The sequence below is a fragment of the Leopardus geoffroyi genome, chromosome C1 (assembly GCF_018350155.1).
Source record: "Leopardus geoffroyi isolate Oge1 chromosome C1, O.geoffroyi_Oge1_pat1.0, whole genome shotgun sequence".
NCBI classification, from domain to species: domain Eukaryota; kingdom Metazoa; phylum Chordata; class Mammalia; order Carnivora; family Felidae; genus Leopardus; species Leopardus geoffroyi.
In genome coordinates, this window is record NC_059328.1 from 30,940,387 (window position 1) to 30,964,941 (window position 24,555).

General features: G+C 47.8%; 1 protein-coding gene across 2 annotated transcripts in view; it reads right to left on the minus strand.

Moving 5' to 3' along the window:
* The window catches only part of MYCL (MYCL proto-oncogene, bHLH transcription factor), a 105,157-nt gene that overhangs the window by 3,801 nt on the left and 76,801 nt on the right, over positions 1-24,555 (minus strand). Inside the window, exons 2-4 of one of the 2 annotated variants that reach the window (XM_045482318.1) lie at positions 13,786-13,933; positions 3,330-3,510; positions 1,833-2,337 (exon numbers count right to left, since the gene is read on the minus strand). In XM_045482318.1, the coding sequence (XP_045338274.1) occupies positions 1,833-2,328 (496 nt within the window). In that variant the 5' untranslated portion in view covers positions 2,329-2,337; positions 3,330-3,510; positions 13,786-13,933. Of the gene's footprint in view, positions 1-1,832; positions 2,338-2,674; positions 2,914-3,329; positions 3,511-13,785; positions 13,934-24,555 lie in introns of those variants that run through there. The other variant, XM_045482317.1, reaches the window with a different exon arrangement.

Genomic DNA, 24,555 nt, shown 5'->3' on the forward strand with positions numbered 1-24,555 from the left:
GCTGTGTTTGGAATGCTGTTTTACCCAGCCCCTAACCCCTATTGGCTGAGCATTGCCGTCAGTCACTCTCCCCACCGCCCCCCCCTCATTGTTTGCAATCTGTTGCATTTTGTTCTGGGCCATGTGGCCTGTGAGTGAACCAGTGGCTTGCAAACAGGTTCAGGTTAAAGGGCAAGTCAGAAAAGGATTCAGGAAGCTTTCCCACATCCCCAACTTTTAATATTTCAGTGTTAAACCTCATAGCTGGTAAGGTTCTTCTTAAGGAAGAAATAATGTAGGGCACCATTCTTTCCAGAGATGGTCTAACTCTACCCAGACAAGAAAATGCCCTCCGCTGGACAATCAAGTCCAACCCTCTTATGTGCAGAGGGAGAAACTGACATCCAGACCAGCCAAGTCCACACATCACCTCTGTAATGTTCTGAATCTCAAACTAAGATCTCCAAAGTCCCCAAACAATGCTCTTTCCACTCTACCACTCCATCAGCTTTTGTAGAGATATATCTTTATTGGTTTCTTGATCTCAAACTCCCATTCCAGCCATCAAACAAACACAAGCTCTTGGTGTTGAAAGCAAGCAGGTTAAAAATGACCTTAACACAGTGGACCAAAAAAAAAAAAAAAAAAAAAAAAAAGGAAAATTGACTTTTAATTTCTTGTTATCCTTATTCCCGCCCCCCCCCCCCCCGCAAGTATATGACAACTTCCATACCCACTCCCCACTTCCCTCTCAAAAGGTCATGTAAAAGTTATTCTTAAAAGCTATGGCAAATTTTCTAGATCCTGATTTACCTGATGCTAGTCAGTTGACACCCTATAAAAGCACCCTCTCCAGTCTTTCTCCTGGGTAGAGGTCTAAAAGGCGAGGCTAAGAACAGGATGCTGAAGTCTGCACTTAGTGAGGTTTAAATTTGCATCCAAGGATGGGGGAGGAGGCTGGAGCTCCATATCTGTGACCCCAGCACCTAGTCAGAGCTTGGCACCACTCAGCGGCCAGGGAACATTTGTTGAATGCAAGGAAGTAGCTACAGAGAGCCCACAGGTAAAATTAGGAGGGAGCTAGAGGAACACCTTTCCAACTCAGGCCAAAGCAACAAAGCAAAGTGTAGCCCCTCTAGGATATGCTACCATGAAGACCCTCGAAACATCAAGGAAGCAGTGCCTGGATGCAATGGAGGACTGGACAAAAGATGGGGCTCACTTCTAGTAACTTCCTATTTCCAAGCCTCGGTTTTCCCATCTGTTAATGGGGAGCATTCATTGCTCTGCTACCTATCTGTGGGTGATTGTGTGGTGTACAAATGGTAAGGGGTGGGAGGTGCAATGGGAGGGCATTATTGCCCTTTTAAAGTAAAGCAGACAGGAGACTAGATTTTTTTAAAGGGTGAAGGCTTTGGCTTTGCACAAAAGGCTCCTCAGCTTCCTCTCCCTAAGGGAGTGTGAGTTTCCCAGGGAAAGTGGCAGCAACAAAAAACTTCAAGCCTGGAGTAACCCTTAAGAGACCCTTCTAGCCTCCGGAGGAAAGAAATCCCCTACAGTCCAATCCTAGTATTGTCCTCCCTAAGCGCTAAGCCTCACCCGGTCTCCCTTGTCCCCTGGGGCTCCAATCATCATCGAAAGGACGCTGGCTCCCACGCCACTTCTTCAAACTGTTTACTAACACACCCACGTGCCAGACAGACACTGCTGAGGGCTACACCGGCGGCTTCAGCCACAGAAAGGGGGAGGTGGCCGCGGGGCTTGCGAAGACCCAATGCCTGACCTCAGACAGCGACAGAGTATTGGCCACCCTTGGGGTGCCCCCCTCTTAGATGGCCCGGGGCGGTCCTTACCCGAGTCGCTTGGGCTCTCGGACCCCGAGCAGGCCTGGGTCTTGGGCTCGCCCAGCGGACAGGGGGCAGCGGGAGCCGGGTTGCCGGCCTCGAGGCTGGGAGCGCAGTCTGGGGCGGCGGGCGCCTTGGGCGGGTTCCCCCGGGGTGCGCCGGCGGCGAGCCGGTCGCTCACCGCTCTCTCTAGCCGTTCCCGGGCGGAGAAGCCGCTCCACATGCAGTCACGGCGGATGATGGAGGCGTAGTTCCTGCCCCAAGCTTTCGAATGGCCCCGGGATTCCGCCTCGTCCCCGGCGCCCCCTCCGGGCCACGGCTCCGGGGGACCGATTCCAGGGGCTGAGTCCCCGGCGCCGGGACCCGAGCCCCAAGGCGGCGACGTGGGGGGCGACGGCACCAGCTCGAATTTCTTCCAGATGTCCTCACTGGGCGCCGTGGAGCGGTAGAAATCTTCCCCGCAGTCATAGTCGTAGAAATAGTGCTGGTACGAGTCGAAGTCCATGTCCGCTCCCTGCGGGAGGGAAGGGGACCGGCTGGCTGGGGTGCGGGCCGAGGGAGGCGTCCCCGGGTCCGCCAGCACAGCCGGTTGCCAGGCTCTCGTCCCTCCCCAACCTCCCGGCTGGCAGCCCGCGCCCTTCCCTCGCGTCCCGGGAAGCCCAGCCCCGGGTCGGCGTGCCCAAGGAAGAGGCTCACAGCGCGCGGACTGGGCTGCGGGGAGCGAGTTCAAAGCAAACTTTGCCAGCGCCGCCCGGAGCGCAGCTCCCAGGGCCCGGCCGGGCCGGGCGGGGGCGCGCTGTGCCCAGGAGGCAGTCTGCAGCCCGCCCCCCCTCGGCCGCCTGTAGCCTCACCTCGCTCCGGCCGCCCGCCACCTGGAGCGGACCGGCTCCCCGCCGGCTCGGGGCAGCCCGGCAGCCCGCACACAGGCACATGCGCGCCACCGAGCGCGCGGCCCGCACTCAAGAACGCGCCCCCCGCGCGCGCGCCCCCGCCCTCGCTCGCGCACGGCGGCCCGGACGCTCCCGGGATCCGCGCGGGAGCGCGAGATGCAGGCGCATTGTTTCCGGCTGCCTTATATCTCGTCGCGTTCCCTGAGCTCTGGGACCGGGGGCGGACCCTACGGGACAGGCCCCGCCCCCGACCCGTCCCCGACCCGCCGCCGACAGGTGGGGGCGGTGGAGTCTCCGCCCCACCGCTCTTGGCTGCTCTCTCCCGCTCCAGTCTATTTTCTGGACCCCCCCCCCCCCCCCCCCGCCAAAATGAAATGAATTGCACGCTGGGGAGTGCAGGGCAAGGAGCGAGCTGACAAGGCTTGGCGGTCGACAAGTGGAGGCGTGACTCTCCAGCTAGGCCCGGGCGGTCCGCACCGCGCAAACTAAAGTCGCCCTCCTTGCCCACCCTGGGCTAGGCAGTGGAGCTACTCCCCGCCCCGCCCCTCGAGGGCGGGTTTAGTTCAGGTGCGTCTGCCCCGCAGTCCCGTGGAGGTTGGGGAGGGGACAGGCACACCTCCACCGCGCCACCTGGCGGCCCTCAGCCCTGAACTGGGGGCTGGTCCCGGGTATCCTCTTCATCACCCGTTGGCAGATTTCTTTACCGCGGTGTTCCAAGCCGGTACCTCAGACAAGCGAGGTAGGAAGATTCCGGACTTTGGGGCGTGAAACTTAACCTTTCTGAGCTTCAGTTCCATCTATAAAATAAAGGGATGGAACAGTTACTTTACAGCGTTGTTGTAAGGATTTCTTTAAGAAGATAGAGTAGAGAGGGCCCCTGGGTGACTCAGTGGGTTAAGCGTCTGACTTGGGATCTCACTGTTCCTGAGTTCAAGCCCTGGGTTGGGCTCTGTGGTGACAGCTCAGAACCTGGAGCCTTCTTCAGATTCTGTGTCTCCCTCTCTCTCTGCACTGTCTCTCTTTCTCTCAAAAAATAAATAAACATTAAAAAAAAAAAAAAAAGATTGATTAGGGAAGGGAACTAGGCCAAGAAAAGAGGCAAGTTAAACAGACTTAGCCCCTAGTGAGTGCACTGGTGGTAAAGAGAATTCCGCCCCCCCCCCCCCCCCCCCCCCCCCCCCCCCCCCCCGTCTAGGTCAGAGCTGTCTCCCTTTCCTCACACCACACCCAAAACAGCTCTGTAAGAGCAGCAGTACTAGAGGAAAGAAAATGAGAATTTGGAGTCTGGAAACCTCATTCAAGCCCTTGCTTTGCTATTTGCTAGCTGTGGGGCCAAGTCATTTGAAGTCTCTGTTTGCTTTATCTGTAAAATGGGACCATTGCTTGCAGTTGCATCTCTGGCCAAGACGATGGACATATAAGCCCTTTGTGTCATCTTCTATGCAGACTACTTTCAGTGGAAGAAGAAAAGCCAAACTGTATGGTCATTCCATTTAGGCCAAATAATTTGGGATAGCAGCCAACACATCTAGAATGTTCTATGTGGCATTCAAGGTCTGGTCACTGTCTATAGTCAGCAACCAGATCGCCTGCTGTCTCTTTCCCTCCCACTCCTATGGTCTAAGAACACCAAACTATTGGCATCGAAGCAGAGGGAAGTGAGAAGTGCAAGCAGTTCACTGTGTTTGGAGCATACACAAAGTGTGAGTTGACATATGGGTTGGGAGAAAAGGCAGGGAAGATGACACCCTCAGTTTTGAATATATTGGATCTAAAATGCATGTGGGACACTGTTGACGGCAGCAACTAGTTTGTACTAGCTTTGTTTTTGTTTTTGTTTGTTTTAATTTTTTAAAATTTATTTTTGAGACAGAGAGAAACAGAGCATGAGCTGGGGAGGGGCAGAGAGAGAGGGAGACACAGAATCCAGAGCAGGCTCCAGGCTCTGAGCTGTCAGCCCAGAGGCTGACGCGGGGCTTGAACTCACAGAGTGTGAGATCATGACCTGAGCTGCAGTCGGACGCTTAACCAACTGAGCCACCCAGGCACCCCAGTTTGTACTAGCTTTGTAACCTTAGTACCTAGAATAACTTCTGGCAGATGTTTGTGGACTTACTGAGTGATTCAGCCAACCATATTTTATTGAGACAGCCTGTGTGCCCTGCTTTGTGCTGAATGAAGGCACAGATCTGAAAGGCTCCAGTTTTGGTTGTAGCCCTAAGGCAGAAGGTTTGGAACCGTCTTTTGGTAACTTGCTCTCTGGTCCACAGATGTCTGAGATGGTTGCTATACCAGTCAGGATTCTTGGTTATAAATGACAGAAACGAACCCTAGATAAATTTCCGCATAAAATAACTTTATTGGAAGGATTTGGGATACAGAATCCACAGAAGGCTTGGAAAATGAGGCTTCTTTATCTAGATGGTTCATTGCAGTAGGTGATACCCATGAGATGACCCCATCTCAAGAACCAGGATAAAGGGGCGCCTGAGTGGCTTAGCGGGTTAAGCATCTGACTCTTGGTTTCGGCTCAGGTCCCAATCTCACGGTTCTGTACTGACAGTGTGGAACCTGCTTCGGATTCTCTCTCTCTCTCTCTCTCTCTGCCCCTTCCCAACTCATTCTCTCAAAATAAATAAACTTAAAAAAGGTAAAAGTATAATTTATATATTAAAAAAAACAGAACTAGGATAAAGGAAATGAAGTTGTCTCTGTGAGTTGGGCTGCTCCTTCACTTTGCCCACTTTGTTTAATATATGTCTTCCTTACCAGGCTGTAAACTTAATCAGGGCAGGGACAACTGTCAGTCTTGTTGGCCACTGTAACTCTAGAGCTTAGAACAGAGCCTGGCACATCATGGGTGCTTTGTAAATGTGTTGCCTGTTTGAGTGGATATAAGTCTCTGATGCTATAAAGTAGAGATGTGCCAACATATCTGATGGAGACAGAATAACTGTCAGGCCTAGTCTAGACTGAATAAAGGTATTAAAGTAGCTGAAGAACGAAGGTTCCAGTTAGGAGTCTGCATTGCCAATGAAGCAGAGAGCAGTAAGAGTTGTCAAAGCAACCATCAGAGTGTCTATCCTAGCGCTGTCTGGACACAAAGATGCTGGTCCAGGAACAAGGGAGATAGAGGCCTCATGGTTTGCAATCACCCAATTCACCCCCCACCTCACTAGTTCTTTGGATTACCAAGCAACCTGCTGAAAACCACTCTATTTCTTTTTTTTTTTTTTTTTTTTTCAACGTTTATTTATTTTTGGGACAGAGAGAGACAGAGCATGAACGGGGGAGGGGCAGAGAGATAGGGAGACACAGAATCGGAAACAGGCTCCAGGCTCTGAGCCATCAGCCCAGAGCCTGATGCGGGGCTCGAACTCACGGACCGCGAGATCGTGACCTGGCTGAAGTCGGACGCTTAACCGACTGCGCCACCCAGGCGCCCCGAAAACCACTCTATTTCTTATGTAGATCCACCCTTAGGGAGATAATGCACTCATCAGCAAACAAGAAAAACGTCTGCTTCAAAGCCCCACTTCCCCTTATAAATTAATGAACTGGCATCTGATAGGAAATATCAGTCTCATGAGCCTGGTTAATGTGTGTCTGTTCCACAGAGATGCTGCTGCTTTTAAGGCTAACAGCTTTGGTTTTCGAGGATGGTAATAAATTCTCCAGCATAACAAATGCTACCCTAGGGACATTCAACTTTTCACTTCCTTTCTTTTTCTTTCTTTTTTTTCCCTAATGTTTATTTATTTTGAGAGAGAGAGAGTGAGAGAGGCAGAGAATCCCAAGCAGTCTCCGTGCTGTCAGCACAGAGCCCAATGTGGGGCCCGATCCCAAAAACCCTGAGGTCATGACCTGAGCTGAAATCTAGAGTCAGACACTTAACTGATTGAGCCACCCAGGCACCCCTTCCTTTATTTTTCTTAAAACATTTTAAATCAAAATAATACATACACATGGTTTTTAAAAATCAGCAAAGTGTATGACAAGATTAAAAAAAAGAAAAAAAAAAGCAGTTTTCTGCCCTGCCCTCACCACCCCTGATTCTCACTCCCCAAAAGCAACTACTTTTTTAGATTTTTTTTTTTTTTTGGTCCCTAATATTTACTTCCATATTTTGACAAATATAATCTATTTTTCTTGATTTTTTAAAAAGTTTATTTACTTATTTTGAGAGAGAGAGAGAGAGAGAGTGAGCAGGGGAGGAGCAGAGAGAGGATCCCAAGCAGGCTCTGCACTGTCAACACAGAGCCCAACACGGGGCTCAATCCCCAAAATGTGAAATCATGACCTGAGCCAAAACCAAGAGCCAGACACTTAACCGACTGAGCCATCCAGGCACCCCTATTTATCCTGATTTAAAATAGATTCTACAATAGAAGATGATGTAGCTCTTATATTTCCCTTCCCACATACTTAGTCTTCCCTTATTCTCCCAGTAAAATTATAGTTAGATGTTTTTTAATGTTTATTTATTTTTGAGAGAGAGAGACAGAGTGTGAGCAGGTGAGGGGCAGAGAGAGAGGGAGACACAGAATCTGAAGGAGGCTTCAGGCTCGGAGCTGTCAGCACAGAGCCTAATGTGAGGCTTGAACTCACAGACCACGAGGTCATGACCTGAGCCAAAATTGGAGGCTTAACTGACTGAGCCATCCAGGTGCCCCTAGATTTTAAAATATTAGTTACAATATTTTGACTATGTGACTATGGAACATGCTGACTGTATTTCTTTTCTTGTATACTTTTTTCAGAGTTAAATTCTTTCATTTTTTATCTTTTGTTTAGATTTATATTTATTTATTCATTATATATATCATATATATATTATATATCATACATATATAATTTAACCCTACACATTCCCACCTGGAGGTACAAAGATCACTTGATATGGTCAAACACATAAGGTAGTCAATCTATCAGTTCCATGTTTTTCTTGGAAACATACCTCCTGGAACCTTTTATCTTCCTATTCTAATCTGAATTTATTGGTGCCTACTTCACAACTGTCATCAAGCAAGTTCCCTTCACCATCATCCTGGACATTCCCTTTGCTTCTCTCCTGTGTTGGCTCCCCTGTTTTCTGGAACTCATTGTTTTTCTTTCTTAATTTACTTCCTCACATTGTTGGAGCCATCCTTCTGCAGCTGTCTGGGAAAGTGTCCTTGGGAAGTAAAATTTTTTTTTTTTTAAATTTTTTTTTTTCAACGTTTATTTATTTTTGGGACAGAGAGAGACAGAGCATGAACGGGGGAGGGGCAGAGAGAGAGGGAGACACAGAATCAGAAACAGGCTCCAGGCTCTGAGCCATCAGCCCAGAGCCCGACGCGGGGCTCGAACTCACGGACCACGAGATCGTGACCTGGCTGAAGTCGGACGCTTAACCGACTGCGCCACCCAGGCGCCCCGGGAAGTAAAATTTTGAGACCTTGCCTTTCTCAAATTGTTTTTATTATACATTCATCTTTGGTTGATAGTATGGTTGGGTATAGAATACCAAATTAGAAATAATTTTCCTTCAAAAATTTAAAGGTATTGCTTTCCTGTTTCTTAGAAACCAATGTTGCCATTGAGGTTGATATCATTTGAAGTTTATTTATTTATTTATTTATTTTTAAGTAATTTCTATACCTAACGTAGGACTTGAACTTATGACCCCAAGATCAAGAGTCTCATGCTTTTCTGACTGAGCCAGCTAGGTGCCCTGAGGCTGATGTTTGAACTACAAACCTTTGTAGATGACCTGTTTCTTTGGAAGCTTTTAGGGTGTAATCTTTGTCTCTAACATTCTGAATTTTTTTCATTCATATGCCTTGGTATGGGTCTGTTGTATAATAAAGAGTTTGATTGGCCCTTGTCCCTGTCCCTTGGAGGGGAAATAAATCCTTGGAAATTCCCAAGCAATAGGACTTTCTTTGTTATTCATAATGGGCCCTGATAGTTTATGCTAATGGATAACTCATGGTGGCCCTCTAGATAGTTTAAGATATGTTAAGATAAGTTGGATAGCCAGATAGTTAAGACAGAGGTTGACCAAGTAAGAAAGGCCAACCATGTGATTAGAGGGTTGGGGATTTGGGTCATGTGATATCAGTGGGACCTCTGGCAAAGGAAAAGGGGGCTGGAGATTGAGTTCAGTCACATGAACAATGATTCAATCAGTCCTGCCCACCTAATGAAAGCCCAGTAGAGACTGGACCCCGAAGGGGCGCCTGGATGGTTCAGTCAGTTGAGCATCGAACTTGATTTCAGCTCAGGTCATGACCCCGGGGTCGTGGGATTAAGCCCCAAGTCAGGCTCTACACTGAGCATGGAGCCTGCTTAAGATTCTCTCTCTCCCACTGCGCCTCTCCTCTACCCATGATCTCAGTCTCTCTAAAATAAAAATGAAAATAAAAATAAATAAATACATTTTAGGGGCTCCTAGGTGGCTCAGCTGATTAAGTGTCCAACTCTCAGTTGGCTTAGGTCATGATTTTGTGGTTCCTTAGATCAAACCTTGCATCAGGCTCTGTGCCCTCTGGAGCCTGCTTGGGATTCTCTCTCTCTCCCTCTCTCTCTCTCTCTCTCTGCTCCTCCTCGGTTCATGTTCTCTCTCTCTCTCTCTCTCTCTAAGTAATTAAATAAACTTAAAAAATTTTTAATTAGAAAACAAAGAGGGGCACCTGGGTGGCTCAGTTGGTTGAGCAACTGACTTCGGTTCCGGTCATGATCTCATGGTTTGTGAGTTCGAGCCCCACATAGCGTTCTTTACTGACAGCTCAGGGCCTGGAGCCTGTTTCAGAATCTGTGACTCCCTCTCTCTCTGCTCCTCCCCTGCTCACACTCTGTCTCTGTCTCTCAAAAAATAAATGTTAGAAAGAAAGAAAGAAAGAAAGAAAGAAAGAAAGAAAGAAAGAAAGAAAGAAAGAAAGAAAGAAAGAAACTAGACACTGAAGTTCAGGTGAGCTTTCCTGGTGAGCAATGCTATGTGTATGTTATTACACATACGTGTATTGACAGGGTGATGCATTCTGACTCCACAGGAAGAAGACATTGGAAGTTTCATGTTTGGGACCCTCCAAGACCTTGCCCATGTGTCTCTTCTTTTTGCTGATCCTGATTTGTATCCTTTTTGCCATAATAAATCTGTAACCATTAGTATAGCATTTTCTTGAGATCTGTGAGTTGTTCTAGTGAATTATCAAACCTGAAGGGGTGGTGAGAACTCCTGAATTTGTAGCAGTTTGTCACTAGCGTTGGTGGCCTGGGAAGCCCTGAGATTGCAGCTGGTGTCTGAAGTTAAGATAGTCTTATGGAGGACTGTGCCCTTAACCTGTGCAGTTTGAAGTAACTCTAAACAGTTAGTGTCAGAAATGCATCTTTTTGCATTCTTTGCCCTAAGTTTTTAAATCTGGAAACCCATTCACTCTGTAATTATATTTAAAAATATATATATATTTTACATTTATTTATTTTTGGTAGACAGAGAGACAGAGCACAAGCGGGGGAGGGGCAGAGAGAGAAGGAGACACAGAATCTGAAGCAGGCTCCAGGCTCCGAGCTGTCAGCACAGAGCCCGACGCGGGGCTCGAACCCACAAACTGGGAGATCATGACCTGAGCCGAAGTCAGACACCCAACTGACTGAGCTACCCAGGTGCCCCTATAATTATATATATGTGTATATATATATATATATATATATATATATATATATATATATTTTTTTTTTTTTAATATAATTATATTTTTGAAAAATTTCCCCCCTCTGTTTTTTTTCTTCTCTCTTTCTAAAACTCCTGTTAGCCTTTTCTTATCTCTTCTTTCATTTCTGTCTCTGTGTGTTTCATTTGACTTTCTGGAAGATTTCCTCAACTTCTTTTTATTTTTACTTCTTTAATTAAAAAAAAAATTTTTTAACGTTTATTTTTGAGAGAGCAAGAGGCAGAGAGCAAGAGGGGGAGGGGCAGAGAGAGAGGGAGACACAGAATCCAAAGCAGGCTCCAGGCTCTGAGCTGTCGGCACAGAGCCTGATGTGGGGCTTGAACCCATAAACCATGAGATCTGAGCTGAAATCGGACACTTAACCGACTGAGCCACCCAGGTGCCCCCCAAGTGCTTTTTTTTTAATTGTTTTTTTAATGTTTATTTTTGAGAAAGAGAGACAGAGTGTGAGTGGGGGAGGAGCAGAGAGAGAGGAAGACACAGAATCCAAAGCAGGCTCCAGGTTCTGAGCTGTCAGCACAGAGCCTGATGCTGGGCTCGAACTCCCAAAGCGCGAGATCATAACCTGAGCCAAAGTCGGTTGCTTAACCAACTGAGCCACCCAAGTGCCCCACATTTCCTCAACTTCTAATTCTTCTATTGATTACAAAAATGTTTTTGACTATTGCATATTTTTTAATTTCTAAGAGCGCTTTTTTTTCCTGTTGTTTCGTAAATGTTCATTTTTCTGTACTTTCCTGTTCTTTTTCCACGGACACAATTGTTTCCCTCTTTTTTCCTCTGAGGTTATTAATAATAGTTTTTGTACTAATTATAAATTTGGGAAGTTTCTTCTGCTCCCTGTTTTCCCTGTTTCCTCTGAAACCCCCTCCATCCCTCAGTTTGCTTTGCTTTGTGGGTTTTGTTGTTGTTGTTTCGATGAAAGCAAGTATCTGGTGATCCTTGCTGTAAGTTGTTTTTTTTTTTTTTTTTTTAATATTAAAGGGTGAGGTTTAAAAGTTGATTGGGGGCACCTGGCTGGCTCAGTCCGTAAAACATGCAACGCTTGATCTCAGGGTCGTGAGTTTGAGCCCCGCATTGGGTATAGAGATTACTTAAAAATAAAATCTTAAGAATAAATAAAAACAAGAGTTGAAATCTCTGTAAGTATGTGTGTGTGTTGACTACTAAGCTTCGCTGAAGCGTTATTAGACAGGTACGTGGCTGTTTTGCTGGGGACTCCTCCACTGTCAGTACCCGTGGGTCTTTGAATTTTTATACAGAGAAGTTTTCCAATCTTCTTCCAGGGACAAAGTTAGAAGCCTGGTTGCCAGCGTTCTGGGAACGAACAGGGAAAAGGGGATGAGAGGGTCTTACAGTTTAACAAATCCCCCCTGATTACAGTCTGGCAACCCCTCGTCTCAGCTGTGCCGGTGCTCCCAAATCTAGAGCCTCACAGTTCAACCTCCTGCCAAGTTGGAAAAGGGCAATCACCTGGCTGTAGAGGTTTAGGGAGGAGACAGGAGTCTAACTCCTTCTACTTTCATCCAAACCTCCTCTTTTCAGCCCCATCCTACAACCTGCTTTCAGAGGTATCCCGTGTCTCCAGTTCCTGACCTGTTCTTGGGTTCTGATGTGCCAACAGGCCATCACCACCATCTATTTCCAGAGCATTTTCATCACCCCCCAAAAGAAACCCCACATGCGTTAAGTAGTCACTCCAAAATGGATTTGCCTATTCTGAATATTTCAGATAAATGGGATTATACAATAGGGGGCTTTTTGCGTCTGGCTTCTTTCCCCACGTATAGTGTTTTCAAGGTTCACCCGTGTTGTAACATGTATCAATACTTCATTCCTTTTTATTTATTTATTTATTTATTTTTAATGTTGATTTTTATTTTTGAGAGAGAGAGAGAGAGACAGAGCGTGAGCGGGGGAGGGGCAGAGAGAAAGGGAGACACAGAATCGGAAGCAGGCTCCAGGCTCTGAGCTGTCAGCACAGAGCCCAATGTGGGGCTTGAACTCACGGACCGTGAGATCATGACCTGAGCCAAAGTTGGACGTTTAACCAACTGAGCCACCCGGGTGCCCCTTTGCTTCATTCCTTTCTATAGCTGAGTAAGACTTCATTGTATGGCTAGGCCATATTTTGTGTATCCATTCGTTAGTTGATGGACATTTTGGTTGTTTCCCCTTTTTGGCTATTATGGTCAGTGTTGCTATCAACATTTGTGTATAAGTTTTTGTTTGAATATATGTCTTTTGTTCTCCTGGGTATATTCTGAGTAGTGGAATTGCTGGGTCATCTGGCAACTTTGCATTTAACTTTTTGAGGAACTGCCAAACTGTTTTCCACAGTGGCTGCCCCATTTTACATTCCCACCCATAATGTATAAGGGTGACAATTTTTCCACATCCATACTGACACCTGTTATTTTCAGTTATTATTATTATTACTGCATGTGAAGTGGGTGTGAAATGGTATTTCATTGTGGTTTTGATTTGCATTTCCTCTAACAACTAATAATATTGAGCATCTTTTTGTGTGTTTATTGGCCATTAATATATCTTCTTTCCAGAATGTCTATTCAAATCTTGTACCCATTTTTTAATCAGAGTGTTTGTCTTTTTGTCATTGTGTTGTAAGAGGTCTTTGTATAGTCTCAGATTCTAGACCCTTATCAGACACATGATTTGCAAATATTTTCTCCCATTCTGTGAATTGTCTTTTCACTTTCTTCATAGTGTCCTTTAATACATAAAAGTTTTTAATTTGATGAAATTAATCTATTTTCTCTTTGGTTGCTGTGCTTTTTTGGTCTCATATCTGAGAACCCATTGCTAAACCCAAGGTCATACAGATTTACTCCTATGCTTTCTTCCAAGAGTTTTATAGTTTTAGCTCTTACATTTAGGTCTTTGATCCATTTAGTGTTTAAAAAATATTTTTAAAGTTTATTTACTTATTTTGAAAGAGAGAGAGTGAGTGGAGGAGGGGCAGAGAGATCATGACCTGAGCTGAAGTTGGTTGCTTAACTGACTGAGCCACCCAGGTGCCCCTAATTTGTTGTTGTTGTTGTTAAGTAGCCTCCATGCCCAATGTGGGGCTTGAACTCACAACCCTGACTAAGATTAAGAGTCACATGTTCTACTGACTAAGCCAACCAGGTGCCTGTGAGTTAATTTTTGTATATGGTGTGAGGCAGGGGTCCAGGTTCTCCTGTTTCTTTCTTTCTTTTTTTTTGTATGTGCAACCATCACTACTAATGCTAGAACATTTTCATCATCCCCAAAGGAAACCCTGTGACCACTAAACAGTCATTCATTCCTTTCCTTTGTGAGTTTATACCTTCCCCCCGCCCCCAATCCACTTACTGCCATTTTAGTGAAGTTGCAGGAGTAAGTAGAGATAAACACATGTGATCCATCCTCATTTAGCCAGAAATCTCTTCTTCCTTTCAAAGTGCGACAACTCTCACTTTCATTAGGCAGATTCTGGGGCCAGGCGCTCTGAGAGGGCTTTCTGGAGAAAGGAAATTTGATCTGAGCCTTAAAGATGTCTACAGTTCCAGTGGAAGTTAAGGAGATAAGGAGAGAAAGAATGAGAAGGGAGAGTTGGGGAGAAGGAAGGGGAAGGAAGGGAGAGGAAGGACTCTGGTGCTAGCACTAGAAGAATTTAATTAGATAAAAATCTGGTGTCTTATCCCTTGCCCGTAGATCTATTACCTCTGCTTGAGTTTCACTGAAAAGCAGCCCTTTTCTTAGAACCCTAAGGAATGTGACCTGGCCTTGAGCGCAGTGAGAAAAAGGTTCTGGGAATTTTGGACCTCCCTCTGCAACTAACTTGGGAAGGTGCCAGGCCTGAAGAGACAAGAGCAGCTTTCAAGAACAAAGAGATGTATGCTGGATATAAAATTTATCTATTTGCAAGTTGTGCCACACCAAGTCAGCTGGTGCTGACTCAGTTTTCTCATCTGTAAAATGTTCTATCTAGCAGCGTTATTGGAGAATTAAGATACAAGGCATCCCTCACTTTCTGAAAGTACGTTAGTATCTGTTTTTGCTAACTGAAAGAAATAAGAAGAGGATTTCATTTTTTTTCCAAAAAAAAAAAAAAACACCTCTACTAATAATAAGTCTTTCATAAAAGTGAAATGGCCAGTTGGACTTATGAAAGATTGCATAGGAACCCTCTACTTTCAGATGGCGGGGGGCGGGGGGCAGGGGAACACCTGTATTTGCAGTGTTTAGCAGAGTGCGAGGCCCAGAGGAGAATTTTTTTATTTTTAATTAATTTTCTTAACGTTTATTCCTTTTTGAGAGACAGAGAGAAACAGACCCTGAATGAGGCAGGGGCAGAGAGAGAGGGAGACACAGAATCTGAAGCAGGCTCCAGGCTCTGAGCTGTCAGCACAGAGCCTGATGCAGGGCTCGAACTCACCAACCACGAGATTATGACCTGAGCTGAAATCGGATGCTTAACCGAATGAGCCACCCAGGCGCCCCTCAGAGGAGAATTTTTTATTTTATTTTATTTTATTTTATTTTATTTTAATTTTTTTTTTTAATGTTTATTTATTTTCGAGAGAGACAGAGACAGAATGTGAGTGGGTTAGGGGCAGAGAGAGAGGGAGACACAGAAGCAGAAGCAGGCTCCAGGCTCTGAGCTGTCAGCACAGAGCCCGACGCGGGGCTCGAACTCATGAGCTGTGAGATCATGACCTGAGCCAAAGTCGGACGCTCAACCGACTGAGCCACCCAGGCGCCCCGAGGAGAATTTTTTAAATGTCAGTTTTCTTCTGTTTCCTTCTTTGGCAATTTAAGGTAAACAATATGGATGGAATCTCAACCAAGGTCTTGAGTGCCTATCTAAGGAGCTTGGACTGAAGCTGTAAGCAATGAGGAATTATAGGAGATTTGTGAGTGGAAGAGTGACAAATATATCTATGCTTTGGATATATCCCTTCCAGAAGAAGAGAGTCCAAGCATAATGCAAGAGAGGGAGTCCTGAGCCCCAGCTCTACATCTAAGTGACTCCATTTTCTAATGTGCCCAACACATATGAAAGGTCTCCAACAGTGTTTCCCTAGTGGGCTGTGAGTTGTGTGAAAGCTTAATCCCTAAGGCAAACAGGAAAGCAGCTTGTCTTCTTAGAGACAGACCTGACCGTGGATGTTCCCCAAACATGAAGGGCTGGTGTAGCCAGCCTGAGCTGCCACCTGGGGGATGAGATGGGACTTTTGATAAGCTCTAGAGAGTGTGACAATGGCCGAAGCCCAGAGGGCCCCCCCTGGCGCTGCCCTCCAGAGAGAAGGAATGCCAAGTGCCCGAGGACAATTTTGAAATCATATGGACCCTCATTAAGAACATTTTCTCATGAAGGATGACCAACCTCATCCACGCCCTCTGGGTTGAACCATGGACACAGGTGGAGCGAGAGAATCACCTGGAATGACTCTTCTGTCCACTAGAGGGAATCCCAGGCTAGAGATGGGGAGTCCTGTGTGTAGGAGCCCTGAGGCTGGAAGAAGGCACGGAGGGAGCTGCCAGCCAGGGGACCCGAGTGACCCTGGCTCAATGTTGACGGGAGTTAGCGTGTGTCAGCTGGGTGAGAGCCGAGTTTTGCATTTCCAGGAATCGTGCGAGCTGGTTGTTAAGCCCGGTCATTAAAAATTAAATTCTGTGAATTGACACTTAAGTTAAATGTTAAAAACAAAAGTCGTCAAGACCCCAAACTCACCATTCCCTACTTTACTGTTACCTCTCTATTGAATCTGTTACATCAGCAGTACTGTATAATGGTGTGCTCTGTCCAATTTCAACTGTGGTAGCTTGAAAGTGGCCATGGTGGAATATCTGCTCCATGGAAACCTGCAAATGCTACAAATTGGGGCTCCACCCCCGCTCCCCCCAATCCCGTGCCAGTTGTTAAATATTTGCCAGGACATCACTGCCTCGGCCTCTCCCACATCAGGTGTCGCGGGGAGGAGATGAGCTTTTCCAGTGGTCTTGCCAACACAGACACACTCAGATGTCCCCATGGAAGGAAGCACCCAATTGAAGCAGGCAGAGGCTGTTGAGGGGTACAGCAGTGGAGAGCACTGTTGTGTTGTTGCAGGCAGTTGGCCCAGGGGTCCTCACCCAGGCTCGGGCTTTGTGCAAGCTCTTCCTTCCACCTGAAACCTGTTTACGCTTAAGTGTTCAGGCATGCCTTTCTGTCTGCATAGCAACGAAGTGAGTTTCTAGATCATCCAACCCTAGAAAAGTGTTTCCCATCAGAAGGGGGGTTTCTTGAGGGCCAGGGAAACTCCCACCAGGGTCCCAGGCCTGCTGCAAATCCCTGCTCCGCAAGTGTTGGAGCAGCTACACAGAACACTGCAGCACCAGGCAAGACACGGGAGTCCTGAAGATCTGGGCTGGGTCACCCCATTGCCACATGACCTGAGAGAGGCACTTAACCAGTCTGGTCTCTGGGCTCCTAACTTGTGAAATAAGGAGAAGAATGATCACCTTGCCTTGCATGGCCGTGGTGTCCATTAAACGCGATTATCCATGCAGAGCTCTCAGCCGGTGATTCAGTCACCTAGAAGGTGTTCCATGATGTAGAAGCTATTGTCATACTCAAAGGCAGGGTGTGGGGTGGGGAGGGGGGTGTGAATTTAAATTGGTTCCGAGTGCCGGACCACCTTGACGCTCTGTGTTTCAGGAAGGAGGGCAGGAGGGGCAGGGCCAGGAGGCAACAAGTCCGTGGTGGTACCGCTGGCCTTCTTGCCCCAAGCCCACAGCCAGGAAGCGGACTCGAACTGGAAACCGGCCCTCAGGCCAGGACTCGGCCAAACACTGGGCGACCGGCAAGGGCGCCTCCTCCGTACCCCCTTACCCCTCCCCCGCCTCCAGGGCTGGGACTTGGGGGCGGGAGGGCCGGCAGCCGGACGTCCAAGGGCCGGGGCTGGGCGCAGGAAGCGGCGGCAGGCCTGTCCTGGAGCCTCAAAGCGGCGGAAGGGAGGGAGCGGCCGGCACCTGCATTGTGCGAGCCCCGCTCCCTGCTGGGCCGCCAGGGACTCCCCGGGACGCATTCCTGGCATCCGCTGCTGGGGCAGGACGGCGGCAGTCAGGCAGGTAGTAATAACTGGGCAGAGAAGGCTAGAGCTGCACTTTCATTCGTGTATTGGTGCATTCATCAATTTTTGAGCTATGGCAGGAGCAGGAGCGCAAAACCAGTCCATGACCCAAGGACGCTCCCACTTCGTGGCTCTGTGGCCAGATGGCTGGGTTGGAATCCTTGCTCCTTTCCCTCACTAGCTGTGTAACTTGGGCAAATTACTTGGTCCCTCTGGGCCTCATCAGGTGGAGTGTTGGATTAAATGAATTGCATGTGAAGCATTCGGAACCAGTCTGGAACTGGTAAGCATTCATTAAGTGTAGGATTTTTTAAAATTTATTTTATTAATTTATTTTTTAGATTTTATTTTTAAGTAATCTCCACACCCAACGTGGGACTTGAAATCATAACGGGGAGATCAAGAGTTCGACGCTCTTCCGACTGAGCCAGCCAGATGCCCCAAGTGTAGGATTTTTTTTTTTTTTTAATAATTTTTATTATTGCAAAAGACCATTTCGAGAGCAGCATGGAGGGCGCACTTAGAGGGCCCCAAAGTTGCATACTGGAGGCTGAACACTGGTTTCGAATATTAAAAAAAAAACTTTTTTAACGTTTATTCATTTTTTGAGAGACAGAGACAGAGCGTGAGCGGGGGAGGGGCAGAGAGAGAAGGAGACACAGAATCCAAAGCAGGCTCCAGGCTCTGAGCTGTCAGCACAGAGCCCGACGCAGGGCTCGAACTCACAAACAGAGATCATGACCTGAGCCGATGTCGGACGTTTAACCGACTGAGCCACACAAGTACCCCTCAAAGATTTTTAAAAACTAATTGCTAACATTTAAAATTGTGAGATCTTACCTAAAACTCAGATTTTGGCTTCTTTTAAAAAAGCTAAAGGTCTGGGAAACTTGTATTTCCTAAGCTGTTATTGTATTATTGTATTTTGCTAGAAGTAGTTTTTTTGTTTTTTTTTTACATATAGTGTTTATTTATTTATTTAAAATTTTTTAAATATTTATTTTTAAGAGAAAGAGACAGAGTGTGAGTGGGGGAGGGGCAGAGAGAGAGGGAGACACAGAATCTGAAGCAGGCTCCAGGCTCTGAGCTGTCGGCACTGAGCCTGACACGGGGCTGGAACTCACAGACTGTGAGATCATGACCTGAGCTGAAGTCGGATGCTTAACCAACTGAGCCACCCAGGCGCCCCCCAGAGTGTATTTTTGTATGTCTCTTGCAACGTGGTGTTAACTTTTGGACCAGAAAAAAACAAAAAACCAAAACCAAAATCAAAAACCTCTTAGGCAACTCCCCTGTTGCAAAGGTCTGCAAGAAAAGTTTATTTTGAAAGGCAGATACTGTATTTAAGTTGTGATTATTGATTGTCAGATTTTAAAATGTTGCCTTCTGGAACATGTTCTTCTTCTAAAAGATGTCTCAAACATTTCAGAATGAGGCAGTTTATGCCATTCGAGTCCCCCGAATCAAGGGAAGGATCTGCAGGCCTTTGAGCTTTCCCAGCTGGGCTGGAGGTCAGAAGTGACAGGGTGGAAGATGTGGAGACATTAGCAGAAAGTGGAGCAGAGATGGAGAGAAGGAACAGACAGGCTGTAGGCATTTAGAAAGCAGAACTGATAAGGTGTGGTGTGCAGAGGAGAGAGAGGAGACAAAGCCTGGGAGCACGGGTGGGAGGAAGACCCATTCACTGACCCGAGGGTCCAGAGGAGGCGAATGGGTTCATTTAGCCACGCGGGGTCTAAAAGTCTGGGCCAGTTATGAGACCAGTGGGATAGAGGGGGTCTGGTGCTCAGGAGAAAGAGCTGGCCTTAGGATGTATTGTTGGTGACAAGGAAGTCCTGTGGGCATGTGGAGGAGAGCAGGAGGCCTAGGATGGACCCCGAGGACCTGTTAACATTAAGGGATTAAGGACATTTAAGGGATTACAAGGGGAAGGAGAGGAGTCTACAGGCTCTGCGGGGTCCAGGTGCCTCCCTAGGTGGCCTTTGCCTCCATCCTGTAGGACTGGACCCCTCCTCAAGACCTCCCTGCACAGATAGACTGAGGGATAGGTGGGGAGGAGGGTTTCTGACTGGAGCCTGCTGTAGCCTGATAAAGGGTGAGGTGGGACAAGACCCCAGGCTGGTTCAGGACATCTAAGCATCCTTCAGAAGTTCCTTCCTTCCTCCAGGGTCACTTGGTGGGCCTCCGGGACACTACCGGGAAGGGGAGTTCAGAGGAGAAGCCCACCTGGGTCCACTGGCTGGAGAATAAGCAAAGAGGGCATCCAGGACATTTTTCTCAGCTGCAGGGAAATTGGAAGGCTGGAGGTACCTGGAGCTACCTATCACATGATAGGATACTTGGCAGGTCAGGCTAGGTCACCCCTTATGGCCAGGAAGTATTGAGATTGTCACTGATAGAGGCCAGTGATCTTTCTCGGGAGCCAGAGATCTGGGCTGGGGCATGGCTGAGCTTTGAAAAATTAATTGGCCCTTACCATGTGCCAAATATCATCATACATGTTTATAAAAACTCTATGAAGGAAATAAAAATTTCCCCCTTCTACAGAAGAAAAAACTGAGGCTCATAAGGTATAAATAACATGCAAGGACATGCAGCTGGTGAGAGGCCTAGTTGGGAGGACAAGGCTGGAGCTTGGGCTCTGTCCCTGCAGTTTCTCCTGGGGTGACCCCACTTCTGCAATAGCCCTCCCAGCCTCCCCGACATTTGAGCTCTGCCCTGAGGGTCCTTCTAGGCTCACCTTCTCCCTCATAATCAAAAAGTGATCACCAAATCCTGTCAATCATACCCCCTCTGCAGACCTTGCATCTGTGCCCTTCCCTCCAGTCCCAGAGTGACTGCCCCAGCTTGGGCCTCATGATCTCCTGCCCTGGCTATCAGCCTCCTCCTTGGTCCCCCTGCCTTCCAGCTCTCTCTTTCCCTCCCCCAGGCCCTCATCCACACCAGCAGCCAGAGGGCTCTTCTCAAACACAAGTCTGACCCAGTCATTGTCCTTAACACCTGTGCATGATGTCCTGTTGCCCTCTGAATAAAGCCCAAATTCCCAAGTGGGTCATCAGGCCCTGTGGACTCTGGTCACCAGCCTTGCCAGCCTCGTGCTCACTGATCCCTGGACTGTTCCAGCCAAATGGGATGTTAACTCCCCCTCCTCTGAACAGACCCTGGGCTAGGCTTCCTGGCCTCGGGGCCTCTGTTCCCAGTGCCAACCTGGCTTACCGTAATCTCCCTTGTCCATCTCTGGTGACTGAAGTTCTGGCTACCCTTGAAAGCCTCGCTGCACAGAGGGTCCTTTTGCTGGAGCCTAATGTGCCTTGGATTAAAGTTCTTTGTGTCCCTGTCTTTCTTTCCTACTGAGTGGCGTGAGCTTCTGTGCATCCCTCCCTTGGTGCCCAGCATGTTACCTGACATAGTGGGGAGGCTCTGAAAACGTGGGATGGGAGCACCTTCGTCTCGATCTCCCTTCCGTGTGTTCCGGCTCTGGCATGGCCTGGAGTCACTTCAGAGCCAGCAGCAGCTGCAGGTCTAGCTCCTGGCTCAGACCCATCTCTGATTCCAGCTCTGACCTGCTTCAAGCTGGAGATCCAGCTCCAGGCCTAGCACCAGCTTTGGCTTAATATCCAGGACTAATATGGGCTTAGTCCATGGCATTGGGTCCAAGCTCACAACCCATTCATCTGTTTCCTACCCTCCCTTTTATTTTTATTCTTCTTCTTCTTTTTTTTTTTTTTTTTTTTTAAAGTAAACTCTACTCTCAACATGGAGCTTAAGCTCGCTACCTCGAGATCAAGAATTGCATGCTCCAACGAGCGAGCCAGCCAGGCGCCCTGTGTTTCCTACCCCCTCCCAATCCCCAGCTCCACTTTCCTGGGCTGAAGTTTCCCACCTCAGTTCCACGTTTCCCCTGCATTCCTATGAAGCCTTTTGTAAGCTAAAATGGCGTAAAGAAGCAATGGCCATGAACTTATATGGAAAAATTCTTCAGCATTCCCACATCCAAAAGCTTCTGTTAGGCTTTTCTGATACTTTAGGACACATCTTGCTAGTGTATGTGCAAAATAAATCCGAGATTAAAGCATAGATGCTTATAGACACAGTTCAGATCTCTGGTGGCTGGATGCTGAGATGCTGAGTGTACTTCCTGGGGAAGGAGCTTGGTGGGGCCACTGTGGCTGTCAGAGGTTCACGCTGCTTCTGTGACAGCTTGATGCCAAACACCGAGCACTATTTTGGCTATTTACCGTTTTTGTTCTTTTCTTTTAGAGTGAGAGAGCATGCAAGTGGGGGAGAGGGGCAGAGGGAGAGAGAGGATCTCAAGCAGGCTCCACGCTCAGCATGGAGCCCCGGGTGGGGCTCCATCCCAGGACCTTTGGCCCCATGACCTGAGCTGATATCAAGGGTCAGAGGCTCAACAGACTGAGCCACCCAGGTGTCCCGTTTTTTGTTTTGGGGTTTTTTTGTTTGTTTGTTTTTTCATCTTTTATAAAAGTGAAAATCCCCCTTGAATTTCTTTGGTTAGTAAAAAAAAAAACAAAAAAAAAAAACAGGTACTGATGTAGGTCTTTTGTAAACGCAAAGTGGTGTTTCATGCAAACGTTTGAAAAGCATGGGGTGTCTGTACTTTCCAGTTAGAAGGAAGGAGAGAGACTGGGAAAAGACCAAAACAGGGCCCCATGTGGCCAGTCCGCTTCTGGGATTACGCCTGCCCTGGAGCTGCCTTGCTGCATGCAGCATCCCAGCCCAACCTCAGGGCCCTGGTGCTGTAGGGACAACTAGTCCCAGGTTCAAAGCAAGACCCTACCACTTACTGGCTGTGAGGCTTTGAGCACCTCCTTGGGCCCCGATTCTCTTGTCTATAAAACAGGAAAACAGATGACATGAGAATGATAGGAGACAATGCTGTGGAGGTCTGGACATGGCGCCTGGCACACAGTAGATGTCAATAACCGCCAGGGCCTTTCCCCCTCACTGTTTTTCCAGATCCACCGGGTCAGCTCCTGTAGGTGCCCTGCACATTCCACAGTGCTCATTGCATAAGGGCTGTCCTGCCACTATGACATTAGTGGCCCTGGCACAGCCTTGCTTCCAAGCTTCTGGCTGGGACTGTTGTCCCTAGGGCATCTTGGGCAGTGGGGGCAGAGCCAAGGCACCACACTGGAGCCCCGGCCTAGAACTCCATGTCCCTGATGTCAGGGGCAAAGATGGCTCCACAGGGTACTGGGGAAAAGGCTGGTCTTCCTTCTTTGCTGTGGGCTGAGTGTATGTATTTGGGTTGCGGAGGTAGGGGTGCTTCCTTCTCCCCTCTGACTACCTCCTGAGTTCTGTCCATCAAAGCTCGGAAGGCAAGGGTTCCTATGCATAAGGGAACTTGGGGGCCCCTGTACCTTAAACACAGGACCCAACATCAATGGGGGACTGGGTGTGATGTGTACATAGGTAAGTGAATATGGAGGTATGGATGTATTTGTGCATGGTGTATGGTAAATACAGGCATGTTAGAATATCACGTGTAACACATATTTGTCTGTGTGCAATGTCCATGGGTCTCGAAATCATGTGGGTAGTTGGAGGGCCATGTCTACATGTAGCACATATGTAGTGTGTGTAGGTGACTTTTGCGTGTGAATATCTGTACGTGGGGCGACAGATGTAGATCTGGGTACGTGGTCTAAGCAATGTGCGTTGGTGTGTCTGTATATGATGTGTGTGTCTTGTGTGAGCTAGATCAGGGGGAGAGTATGAACTGGGGAGTTCTTTTAGGCAGTGGGGAAGTGTTGGTGTATTTAGGATTCCCTGCTGAACTCTCTGAGGTGGCCCGGCCAAGGTCATGGTCTACTTGCTGCAAGAGCAAAGAAGGGCAGTAGGGGCAGAGTCAAGGGGGTTGGGTCTATTCTCCAAAGAGCCAGATGCTTCACACTCAGCTGACTATCTTGCCCTGATGTCTGGGGAAAAAAAAAAAAAACACCAGGGAAATAAACACAACCTTTGGAAGTCCTGGTGATGTGTCTGGGGAGGCTGCTACAGCTGGTAGCTCATGTGGGCAATGCCCTGCCTTTGACCGGCCGCTAAGGCTTGTGAGGCCAATGGCCTTGCTGCCATTAACTGCTCCTAGATGATTACCTAAGTACTGCAGCCCCATTCCAGAATTTCCACAGTATTCCTGCTGAATCTCTGTTCATCAAAGCTCATAAGGCACAGGTTCCTACGGTTAAGAGAACTGGGGAACCCTGACCCCCAAACACAGGAACCAACATTAATGGGAGGTTCTGGGGGTGACACATAGATGAGTGAATGCGTAGGTGTGGAGGTATTTGTGGCATGGTTGTGTCGCAATTGCAAATTGGCATCTCTTGGGACCCCAGGCCCCAGAAGGAAAGTTAAGGGACTTCTTTTTTTTTTTTTTTTTTAAGTTTGTTTATTTTTGACAGAGACAGAGTTCGAGCACGAGCTGGGGAGGGGCAGAGAGAGAGGGAGACACAGAATCCGAAGCAGGCTCCAGGCTCCGAAATGTCAGCACAGAGCCTGACGTGGGGCTCAAACTCACGGACTGTGAGATCCTGACCTGGGCCGAAGTTAAACGCTTAGCCGACTGAGCCACCCAGGCGCCCCTAAGGGACTTCTAAAACCGCATCACACCGAGGCTGTTGATCTCTACAGAAACCTAATTTTAACACAGGTTGGCTCCTCCCTGCCCCACCCCTTGGTGCGTCTCTTTCCTCAGAATGCACCAGGACTCCCCCTCTCGAAATGACTCCTCAGATAATGTGATCTTGTCTGTATTTTCCATTGCTCCCTAAGATGCACTCCATGCTGGAGACGCCTTGAACCACTTGCATTTCCAAGAATGACTGCTAAAATGGGCTACTCCGCCTGGCTGACTCTGATTCATCCCTCAAAATTCAGGCTAAGTGTCAGGTCCTCAGGGAAATTTCTGAGGCTGAAACTGCTAGTTGTCCCCTAATACCCAATTATTCTGCTTGCCCTTAGTCATAAAACTCTGATTTTTAGCTGGGCACCTGGCTGGCCT